At 35.8% G+C, this 12426-nt stretch overlaps 1 protein-coding gene and 1 pseudogene across 1 annotated transcript; both read left to right on the top strand.

Moving 5' to 3' along the window:
• Window positions 1-281: 281 nt before the first annotated feature.
• On the top strand, window positions 282-6912 carry LOC113327025 (annotated as a pseudogene).
• Window positions 6913-7217: 305 nt separating this feature from the next.
• Window positions 7218-10043, top strand: LOC113326954 (proteasome subunit alpha type-6). The gene is made up of 9 exons (XM_026574609.1): window positions 7218-7378; window positions 7827-7921; window positions 7998-8079; window positions 8567-8663; window positions 8771-8829; window positions 8943-9025; window positions 9116-9211; window positions 9399-9458; window positions 9675-10043. Exons 1-9 carry the CDS (start codon window positions 7303-7305, stop codon window positions 9765-9767), a joined length of 741 nt encoding a protein of 246 aa, XP_026430394.1. The 5' UTR covers window positions 7218-7302; the 3' UTR covers window positions 9768-10043.
• The last annotated feature ends 2383 nt before the right edge of the window (window positions 10044-12426 follow it).

Below are 12426 nucleotides of genomic sequence, written 5' to 3'. Positions count from 1 at the left end.
ATTTAATTTGTGATATCTCCGACGAGTTGAACTTGTGTGAGCTGGTAGTGTTTAGCTTAATGAATTCACCTGGAGCATCAGGTAAACATATGATAAATTCAAGCAAAATTAAATTTCTATACTTACAAAAGCACCACCCAATTTATCGATCCCTTCGCCTAAAATCAAATGAACCAATCAAAAAGTTCAAAAGGTTAGAAGATACACCCTATTCAAAACTTTCAAAAACCAGATAAATTCTCATAAATAATAAAGCATGAATAAATTCTCTTAGCATAAATAATACTTGATTATCTCCAATTTTCCATTATCAATTAAGGTTTACCCATTAAGATTACAAGCAACTACAATTTCCAAGTCCTTACGGGGGTGTAAAAAGCTTCAAAAAAAAATAAAATAAAATCCAACATAATTACAGAAGAACACGCAGCATACAAATCTCCCATGATGGAAAACAAAACGATGCGACTAAAATCCTAACATCCTTCACACAAATGAGCAGAACAACAATGAGTGATTTCTGGCATGATTAAATCAGCAGGAAAATGAAAAAAAAAAAGTGAAATAGGAGATTACAAACCACGAGTGAGTTTTTGGACTGTAAATTAGGTTTGCCCTGATTTTGTATTCCTTCTTCTTCTTCCGCCTCTGGATCTATTACGAGAAAGAAAGAAAAACCTTAACAAGTTTTATACTCATCAATCACACTTCAAACCTAGCCTAATTTCTCACAAACCCTAATTCCCCAAATCATAATTATAGAATTTAACCAAAAAAAATTCTTATACTGTCTATCTATACTACTTCAGAGTTGGGAGCTAGGATGATGAAAAGGAATTGAAGAAGAAAAAAGAGACCAGAAGATAACTTTATAAATTACGGGTTTAGGGGAAAGTTTCTAATAGAAAATAGGTGCGTGTCTGAATTTTTATGGGCGTGGGTTATACAGTGGAAAAAAACTGACAAATGGGTTTGACAGTAGGTTTCGCATATGAAATTCCGGAATAGCTATTCCCGACATTGCGAAGTGCAGTCAGTTCAGTATCCGGGAAGCTTTTCCCGCCCTAATTTTCTTTTCCCTTCTCTGCTACGATTTATAACCAGGTTCTCTTTTTCCTACCATAAATTTGCGATTGAAGGAAAACCCAATGTTTATTCACCATTTTTTTTATTAGTTCAGTATTTCTAAGGTTTCTGATTCGATTTGATTTTTTTTTCTTTTTAGGGTTCTTCTTACGATCTGAGACATGAGGAAATTTCTATTGCCGATGCAAAATGTAGAAAAAATGGAAAATAGTAAGGAGAAGAATAAGTCTTGGGATAAAGAAAGTTTAGTGAAGATTTTGAAACAACATTTTGGGTATTCTGAATTTAGAGGGAAACAATTACCTGCAATTGAAGCCATTTTATCAGGTAAAATATTCTTTCATTCAGTTTCACCGTTATTATTGAATTCACAATCTAATACGTCTGTATATACTTACTCTTTTAAACAAAACCCTGATTTACTCACCATAAATAAACATATCTCAATTTAGTAGATAAATGTCATTTCGATGGACATGTGAAATTTTTAGTTCCCTCGAATGACTCATAATTGGAGTCTTGGACTTAAGAAAAATACTCTATGGTGTTTATCTATTTATATCAAAATAAAATAAAAGAAGTTAACAACATGTTCATGTGTTTTAGACTCATTAGAGTTGAATGCTAAATCGATTACAAGGTAAATTTCATGTCCTAGCTGCTCAATATCTTCTCTTTTTCATCTTTGTAAGCAGAAAGAAACCAATAAGCTTAGGATGGAACTAGGAAGTAAAGTTGAGATGAAATTCTCACTGTGGCTTATCTAGATGGATTTCACATTTAGTGACATATGTAAGAGACACTTCCCATGTCCACCAAAAGATATTCGAAAGAACAGCATTAGCTTAGATGCAAGTATACAACAAATTCTTAGGTAAATCTTGAAAATTGGAGTTTGACATGTCCGATGAGTAAAACTTGCTAGTTATGTGCCTAAGTTTGATGTATAATTGGAATCTCATCTGTTGGGGGGTTTGGTGGAAAGTTAAAGTTTTAATGTCAGCGTCATTTGAGATGCAATGAGTAAAGATACTCAGCCGTGCTCATTGATTAATGTGTAACATTTCTTAGTAACTGGTGTTCAGACATGGTTCTTGAGTGTTGCCTGCTCATTCCCTTCCATTTCATCCTTTGTGAACTTAAATTATGTTATGCACTGGGTATTAATTCCAGGATCATTTTATTGTTTGCAGGAAGAGATTGTTTTTGTCTCATGCCAACTGGAGGAGGAAAGTCCATGTGTTACCAGATCCCAGCGCTAGCAAAAGCAGGAATTGTTCTTGTTGTGTGTCCCTTAATAGGTGAAGGAATTTTCCTTGTATAAATTTCTTATGTTTGAATTTTAGCTTGCAGAACACAAAGTGACTATTTTAATGTTGTTCCTAGTTCTGACTGTTTATGTTGGTGTTTTGATTTGCTTTGGCAGCATTGATGGTACACTTCCAATATCCTTAATTTACTTTTAATCTAGGTGATATTGAACTTTCTTCCAGCTTTGAAGGTTGGTAATGAAGTTTTATTTCAATAGGAAAACCAAGTCATGGCACTAAAGGAGAAAGGGATTCGTGCAGAATATCTCTCCTCGACTCAAACCTCCAAAGTCAGAGAAAAGGTTACTACTTTTTGGTCATGGGGTTGGACTTTGTATCCACGCATTTAAAGATAAAACTGAAAAGAAAATAAGAACCACGAAACTTATGTTTTTTATCCTTTTTTTATGTTTGACTTGTTTATTCTGATTTTGATATTAGATTCATGAAGACCTCAACTCTGGAAGGCCGTCATTAAGGCTACTTTATGTAACACCAGAACTGATTGCAACACAGGGGTTTATGTCAAAGCTGAACAAGCTCCACTCAAGAGGCTTATTGAATCTAATTGCCATAGATGAGGTATGTAAATATGACCTGTAAAAGTGTAATTGTGCTTTGACAGTTTCTATAAATACTTCATTAATGGTAGTATGTCATTTTTAGGCACATTGCATTTCATCATGGGGACACGATTTCAGGTTTGTGGACATGGCGCTCTACTTATAACAATTAAGTAATATGTAATAGTGATGCAAGAGGGGAATTACACTGACTGAGTAACACAAAGAACTTCAGTTCTTAGTTTTCCTAACTGCATTAACTATTTGATTCTAAACTAACAATTGCTCAAAGTTTATCAGAAGACTCCCTGAACCCAGCTTTTATTTTCTGTCATTTTCTCAGGCCCAGCTATCGCAAACTGTCCTCTCTACGGAATCACCTTCCAGGGGTACCAATATTAGCCTTGACAGCTACAGCTGTTCCTAAGTAAGTTCAGTTACTCAGTCTTCTTTGCCGTAATGCTAAAATATAATGATAAAAGAAAAGATTGTTTCATGAAGTTAGTATTGTGGGTGCTTCAAAATAGCTCTCGCGCCTTGAAATTTCAGTGTCATTTGAATTCTCTGCTTTTGAAGAAGTAAAAGATCTAGAGCTGGTTATAATACAATAATGTTTTTGATACCTGGCTGTCTATCCTGCAGGGTCCAGAAAGATGTGATGGATTCTTTATGCTTGCAACAACCATTAGTCCTCAGATCATCATTTAATCGTCCTAATATATACTACGAAGGTGCAATCTCGCTTTTCTGGGATGTTTAATCTTTGTGTTTGATGCAACTTTTTGTTATCTGCTTTTTTATGCAGTAGATTGAAATGATAGTTTTAGTTGATGCCTGATAGTTTCTTAGTGCGGGTAACCAGTAAGATCAATTCTGCTAGATTGAAAGTCTGATCTCTATTGGGAATGTGTGATATGATAGAGTGGGTCAGATCTTGCATCTTGGTTGATGATCGTTATTAATTTTCATGTCCCAGTGCACATGTAATTTTACTGTTAAGTTGTCATGACCAGATTACTCTTGAACACAGTTCGGTATAAAGATCTCCTGGAAGATGTCTACGCTGATTTGTCTAATCAATTCAAGTCTAGTGGAAATGTATGTGGAATCATTTACTGCCTTGAGCGTTCAGCTTGTGATGATTTATCGGCTCATTTGGTAAAAAAAGGTCTCTTGTGCCGGTAAGTGAATGAAGATTTCTTCCTGGGATGTTTCCTAGTTGCTTTGTTAGATGCATGCTGTTGTTCATTTTTTTTAAATGTTTTATGTAGCTTACCATGCTGGATTAAACGATAAATAGCGAAGCTCTGTTTTAGACAACTGGCTTTCTTCCAAAGTACAAGTGGTTGTAGCAACTGTTGCTTTTGGGTACGTATCCCATTAAAATGGTATTATTTCCTTCCAGCTGGTTTCATATTACAAGCTATTTAATTTCTTAGCTTGTACTATGCCTTTAAAGTAGTGATTAATTTGATTCATTTGAATATGTTCTTCTTTGGTTTCACGATCTGCTTGGGCTTTATACTATTCGGCCATATTGGTGTTTTTTCAGCATGGTATGTGCCTAAACACGAGTATACAACTTCTCTGCAAAGACATTTCATACACGCTTACAACCTAATCTACTGAATTTCTCTTTTTCACTTTCTTTTGGACCAAATTCCAGGGAATAGATAGAAAGGATGTTAGGATCGTTTGCCATTTCAATATCCCAAAGTCAATGGAATCCTTCTATCAAGAGTCTGGAAGAGCTGGACGTGATCAAAAACCTTCGAGAAGTTTGTTATACTATGGGATGGATGATCGCAGAAAAATGGTTATAACACTCTCAATACTTTTATTTCCTCAGAGAACATTTTCCAAATTTCCTTTATAGTTTCTATCATCATTTGATGATTTGGCAACTTGCTGCAGGAATTTATTCTTAGTAAACCACAAAACAAGCAGGCAAACTCTTCCAACTCGGAGGGTGGCTCGTCCAAGAAAGCATTAGCAGACTTCAGTCAGGTGCATGTCTCATACTTGTTTCAATGGATTACGAACCTATAATTATGAAATAGTACAAGTATCTGAGCTCCAAATCTGATCTTTGCAGATGGTGCAGTATTGCGAAAAACCTAGTTGTCGACGGAAAAAGATTCTTGAGAATTTTGAAGAAAAAGTATGAATTTACTAGGTTTAGCTATATAGTGCGCGCTGATGTTTCTATGCCTTTCTCCATGTTAACTGAATCTTTCCATTTATTCATTTCTCTTTATATAGGTACCTACATCATTATGTAACAAATCCTGCGATGCCTGCAAGAGCCCAAATGTAGTTGCTAAGAGTCTTGAAGAGCTTACTCTTTCTGCTCACCATAGGACTGGATTCTCTCGTGTCTTTATCAGCAGGTACTTTTTTCCTCACTTGACAAAATCTTTTTATTGTTGTATCGCGAAAATCTAGTGATCTATCATTTGATATTTTTTCCCTGTGACAATCCTAACAGTTCGTCATCCGTGGCTTCTGAAGATCGTTACACAGAGTTCTGGAACCGTGATGATGAAGCAAGTGGTTCGGAAGAAGATATATCTGATTCTGATGGTATTTTTCTTATTTTTCTTTAATCGCTGCAATCCACAGTTGTTGCATGCTGGTATAAGTCTTTAAGGTCACATATTTTGCCATAATTAGTAATCAAACTTAAATCTTTGAAATTTTAGATGCAGAAGAACTTGTGAACAACTTGTCAGGGTCAAAATTCTCATCAAAATATGGATTAAACGAGAAATTGGCAATTTTGCAGCGGGCAGAAGAGAATTACTATCAGGCAGAAGCCCCTTCAAAACAGGTTCTTTTATTGAACCTTTATCATCATGAGATTTGTAAGTCTTAGAGAACATCCATCAAGTACTGAATGTAAAATGATTGATAAGTAAAATGCTTGGATTGCTGGTATCATAATGATTGATGTTTTTTTTCTTGTACGGGTTTACTGATATCTAAGATGACAAACAGAAGAACAGCGTTGACAAGAAGTCCATATCTGAATCCCTAAGAACGCTATCAAACAAAGGTTATTAAACACTCTAAAACAGGCTGAGCAACGTCTTGGAAGCTTAAAGTAAGTATACATCTTTCCAATCATCTATATAATAATGTTGGGGGGACTGTCAGATATTAGTCTGAGGGATAATGAGACTGAATGGGATGATTTCAGCACTATCTATCTAGTTGAAGATCTGTATGTTCTTTCGGGGTTCTTTGAGAATCACATTGTCTTCATATAAATATACAATTACACGACCTTGTGCAGGATTGATTTGGAGGCTTGTGCAGCTTTTCTTGAAGATGAGGGTTACAAGAAGTACGCAAAAGTTGGGAAGACATTCTATAATTCACAGATGGCAAGTACAGTGAGGTGGTTATCGACCTCCAGTAGTGTGGAGATATTGAACCGGCTTAGCTCTTGTGTCATTGAGGACCCCTCTAATACTCCCAAGCCATCAAATGTGCTTTCAACAGCTTCTTCACTTTCTAGGAACCCAGATATGCAAGATGAAAATTCGCTAGAAATTGGTAAAGAGGAAGCCTCAGAAATGCCCACTCCTTCCGGAACAATATACCATCTTCCTCCAATTCCATCATTTGCAGAGTTTGTTACTCATAAAGGGAAAAACTTTCAATCAAATAGTTCTTCTACATCGAGATACAACAAGTATTCTTCTACAAGAACATCAAAAGAAGATGTTGCAGAGAAGAGAATGAGACGGCATTAGGATGATTCATCTCATGCGTCTTCTTTCTTTTGGTTCCTCATACTCTAGAAAGTTGATTGTTAAAAATCTTACATTCTTTTGCAACCAAAATGGCTTTGACACTCCTAAGAGTTTGATCTTGATGCTTCATTGTTTCACAACATTTTTCGTATTTCCCTGAAACATAATGGCTTTGGAACAGTCTCCAAATTGATGTTTCAATTTACTTACCAGGCCGGGCAAGCCTATCACAAGTACGATGTCCATTTGATCGATGCTGACTAATTAGACAGTCTGAACCAGCCATCCATTGATCCATAATATCTGCCGCCTAGATCATGTGTTTCCAAGATTTTTTTGGAAGCGGGTATAGCCCAACTCATAGTTTAGACTTGCCACTTTTTCGTTCCGGGCCTAATCCAATTTCTCGGAGTCATAAAAGAAAAAAAGAGCCCGGGTTAGTTTGGTATTTTCCTATTTCTTCTCTAGCAATTCACTTTTGGTCCTCGCTCTTATATTCTTCTCCCCCATTCAGTCTCTCTACTTTTCAGTATTCTGATCTGCGAGAAATATACTCTCTGTAAAAAAAAACCTAAAATTTGAAAGATGAGTCGAGGAAGTGGAGCTGGTTATGATCGTCACATCACTATTTTCTCACCTGAAGGGCGTTTATATCAAGTTGGTAAGCATTCTTTACTTAGTTTCTCCTTCAGAAAAACAGTAAAAGTTTGGATTTTATATGTCTTTTTTCTAGAAGTTAGATGATCCTTTTGTGTTTATCTGGATTGTTAAGGTTAGATTAGTGATGGGTTTGTTTTTTTTTTACTTGATTTCATCAATTAGATATTGATTCAGATTTCTAGGGTTTTGGATGCAATTTGGGGGAGATTTTACAAGTTAGGGTTTGTCTGATTTTGCGTAATTTTATGGTGGTGAGCCTCCACCATCACTACCCAAAACTGAGTTTCAACTAGTTTGTTTGTTTATGTAACCGGAGTTTGATGCCTGATCCAATTTTTTGAGCCGAGTAAAATATTGGATTTAAGAGGTTTTTACTTTTTAGATATGCTGAATAATGTGTGAAGTTGTTTGTGATATCTGAATGATGGAAGCTTTGTTTTAATTGGTAGAATACGCCTTCAAGGCGGTGAAAGCTGCGGGGATTACCTCTATTGGAGTCAGAGGGAAGGATTCAGTATGTGTAGTCACACAGAAGAAGGTTCCGGTAAGTAATTGCTTAGGATGATTTCGTATGTACCTCAATCTCTAAGACGTGGTTGTTGATTATTTTGCAAATACAGGACAAACTTTTGGACCAATCAAGTGTTACTCATCTTTTCCCAATCACCAAGTATCTTGGTTTGTTGGCAACCGGCATGACAGGTTTCCTTCTAAACTCCTTGATTTGGTAGTAGGTCCGAATTATGAATATTTGAAGGATTTCTTTTTTGCGAAAGTATGCCAATTAGCATCTGTCGTTTTGTGTTGTTATAGCTACATTGAAATGGAACCATTAATTTATCACGTTCAGGATAATGGAAGTGTCTGTTGATAATTATGTAGGATGTCTGTTAGTTGTTTGCTCTACTCATGTAACCTGAGAAAGTATGAGCTTCTCTTAAACTTTGTTTAGCTAAGTTGTCACCAAATAGATCTGTATGTGTAGACTTCGAGAAACAACCAAGTTCGTATTTGGTATGTTGGAGTAAACATTTCAGTAACACGTAGTTATTATTTAGTTAACGCAGTAATTCGCTTCTCTTTTAACTCTTTTAACTGCTTGGAGCTTTCACTTCGTTCGTATCTCATGTTCTTTAATTAGTTTCAAATATGTCACTAACTGGACACTGACCTGTCTTTTTCAATCTAGCTGATGCAAGGTCCTTGGTCCAACAAGCAAGGAACCAAGCAGCTGAATTTCGTTTCAAATGGGGATATGAAATGCCTGTTGACGTATTAGCCAAATGGTATGGTGAATAGACCACTTATGTTGATGTATTAGCTAAATGGATGCTTATTCAACATCTTTTAAGTTCATTAACCGACTTACACTAATATAATTCAAAAACTGCAGGCTTGCTGACAAATCACAGGTCTATACCCAACATGCCTATATGAGGCCCCTTGGAGTAGGTTAGTAATTTCTTCTGGCGGGAAGGATCATGAAAAATCTTGTACTTTTTTGTCTTTGCTGCTTTAGATTGTGTTACCGATGTTCACTTGCTCCCTTCTTTTGCAATTTAAAGCTGCTATGGTTTTGGGCATTGATGAAGAAAATGGCCCTCAACTCTACAAATGTGATCCAGCTGGTCATTTTTTTGGTCACAAGGTACTTTCTACTGTACATATTTTAATATTTGTCCTATCATGAAAATTTCATGTTGGAGCCTCAGTCTGATGTCCTCACTTTCACATCCAGGCTACAAGTGCTGGCTTAAAGGAACAGGAGGCGATTAATTTTCTGGAGAAGAAAATGAAGAATGATCCCCAATTTACCTACGAAGAGACAGTACAGGTAACATTTCCTTTATGTCGATCTCGACAAGATATACTAACGACAAACTGATCAAATATTGTCAGTTCGATTCAAATCCTGAATGCCTTCAAGGGTCAACTGTTTGGAATTGAAGTCTTTAGCGTGATCTTTGTTCTAGTTGATGTATGCTTATTTGGAGGTCTGACATTTTATTCTTATTGTGTAGACTGCGATATCTGCTCTTCAATCAGTTCTACAAGAGGATTTCAAGGCTACTGAAATTGAGGTATTTGTTACTGATCAAATATTATCTTTTCTTTGGATTAATAATTTGAGATATAATTTCTGGCATGGAAAACTGAAGAATTGTTTCAGAGGTTTTTAGTTGTGCTGATGACCACAGAGTAATTCTAGGAACAGTCAACTTCTATCGTGAGGCAATGTTTGTTATTTTTGGGCTTTTACTAAATTGGTCATGAAAATATGTCATGTTTCAATGTAGGTTGGAGTTGTGAGAAAAGAACATGCAGAATTCCGAGTACTGACAACCGAGGAGATTGACGAACACTTGACTGCTATCAGTGAGAGGGACTAAGCTGTCATTGGAATCATTGCTGAACGAGAACTCTGAATGCTTCTCCTGAAGATGCCATGAGTTTTTTTGTTAAAAATTGATATCGAACCTTCCCTTTAAACTCTTACTGGTCTCATCAAATTTCATTAGGGGCTCTGTTTGCTCAAGTAGAGACCATATATGTGTTATCTTCTCAATGTAATTTTCAGTATAATGCACTGCAGAACTTTAAGGGCATTGCGGACGAGATTAATTTATCATTCATATGTGCAAGTGTCCAACCCTTTTCTATGACTACCTAGTTGCTGTTGCTTAGTTGCTGTTGCTTCATTTTTTTAAGTTGCAAGCCTCTGAAGAAAAAACTTTATCAGGACTTTGGACCTGACCTGGACCTATTTACACTTGCAACTAACAGGTTACAGTTTACGAACTGGAGCAATAAACATAAGAGCCATGGCTTGGTTGATAAGATGCTAGATCTGGATAAGTAGAACTTATCCACCAAATATGAACCTTCTCAGAATCCACTTCCCTAATATTTTTTTTAGAAAAAGCAACGGAAATAGATGGTTTCTGCAATGGCAATATTCTGGAACACTACACAACATATTAAAAGTGGGTTGATTTTTGAAAAGTTAGATAGGGCTTTTATGAATGATAAATGGGTCACTGTCCTTCCCCAAACTAGAGTTACTAATTTAGGAAGAATTTTCTCTGATCACAGTCCTGTTTTGGTTAAATGTTTTCACTGGGAACGGACTATTAATATTCCTTATAAGTTCTTCAAATGTTGGTTTAAGAGGGTTATTGGTTCCCCTACTTTTGTAGTTGTTAATAAGCTTAAGAATGTGAAATGTGATCTGAGTAAATGGAACATAAACTCCTTTGGGCATATTAAAACTACTATTGGCAGGCTTAATACTGAACTAGAAAAACTTCAAAGGATGCCTTACTCGTCTCAGATTGGATAGTATATCTTGAACTATTCTAAGCAACTTGACTATTGGTATGAAATTGAACATAGTTTCTATAAGCAGAAGTCTAGAATAAATTATTTTACTCAGTATGATAGGAATACTAGTATTTTCCATAATACGGTTAAACTTAGAAATATGTACAATACCATTCAGACGATTAGGGATGAGCAAGGTAATTGGTTAGAAAACAGAGAAAAAGTTGCTCAGTTGCTTTCTAAACATTTTAAGAGGATTTACACTTCATCTACCCCTGGTAATATTGACATTGAGGAAGCTTTAAGGTTTGTTAACCCAAAAATACCTAATAAAGATAACTCCATCTTGTTTGCCATTCCCACTACTCAGGAAATTAGAGATACGGTTAAGAATTTAGCTTCTTGGAGTTCTCCGGCGCCTGATGGGTTTCAGGCGGATTTTTTTCAGGACAATTGAGATATAGTTCAATCTGAAGTGGTTTCTCCTGTTCAGAGTTTCTTTACTAATAGATTCCTCTTGAAACAGATTAACTTTTCTTTTTTTTCTTTAATCACCAAAATTAAGAATGCCTCATCTCTTCACGACTTTAGGCCCATTAGTTTATCAAACTCTGTCTATAAAATAATTTCGAAAATTTTGACTAATCGATTGAAGCCTCTTATGGACTCTTTGGTTTCTCCATTTCAGTCCTCTTTTATAGCTAATCGACAGATTCATGACAATGTGGTCATCACTCATGAAATTCTACACTCTTTTAAAAAGGAAAACAAAAACTCAAAAAATGGCCACCTTGCTATTAAACTAGATCTCTCTAAAGATTTCGATAGGCTGGAGTGGTCTTTTATTATTGCTGTCTTTAAAAAGCTGGATTCTCTGAAGAGTGGTGTCAAATGATTTTGCAGTGTATTAGTACTGTCTCGTATTCGGTTCTGGTGAATGGTTCTCCTGGGGAAACATTTTACCCTTCTCGTGGCATCAGGCAAGGGGATTTCCTGTCACCTTATATATTTATTCTTTGTATGGATGTTTTGTCTCAATTGCTCTTAAAAGCTGAAGACGATAAGTTGATACAAGGTTTTAAGTTTAAAAAGAATAGTCCTTCTCTTTCTCATTTTTTTTTCGCTGACGATTGCATGTTGTTTGCTAAGGCTTCTGTCTCTTATGCTAGGAATCTGCTCAACATCATTAATGTTTTTGGGAAGGCTTCAGGTCAGGCGATTAACTTAGAAAAATCTGGTTTTATTACTAGTAGGAAGATGCATCATAAACATATAAATTTTTTAGCTAGGACTCTTAAAATGAAGTTTCTTAGTAATGCTGAGAAATACTTGGGAACCCCCCTTTTTATTGGAAATAATAAAACTACATCTTTTAAATCTCTTATTGACAACATGTATGCTAGGTTGGGTTCTTCAAAAAAAACCAATCTTAACGTTGCTGGGAGAACAGTGGTTACTAAGCATGTTTTGTCTAGCTTAGCAGTCTATCATATGGATTGCTTCCCTCTCCCGAAATCTGTAACTTCTAAATTAGATTCTATTCAGAGAATTTTCTGGTGGTATAAAAAGAATCCTAAGAGGGATGCTTACTTTAGATCCTGGGATGATTTAGGAAAGTCTAAACTTAATGGAGGATTGTGTATTAGAAACACTCATGTTACTAATAGAGTCTTCATCTGTAAACTTGGTTGGAGAATTATAAACAATCCTAACAGCTTACTTTCCCTT

The sequence above is a fragment of the Papaver somniferum genome, unplaced genomic scaffold, assembly GCF_003573695.1.
Source record: "Papaver somniferum cultivar HN1 unplaced genomic scaffold, ASM357369v1 unplaced-scaffold_10, whole genome shotgun sequence".
NCBI classification, from domain to species: Eukaryota; Viridiplantae; Streptophyta; class Magnoliopsida; order Ranunculales; family Papaveraceae; genus Papaver; species Papaver somniferum.
Note: the sequence above shows the minus strand (reverse complement) of the source record. Positions and strands in the feature narration are given on the sequence as shown.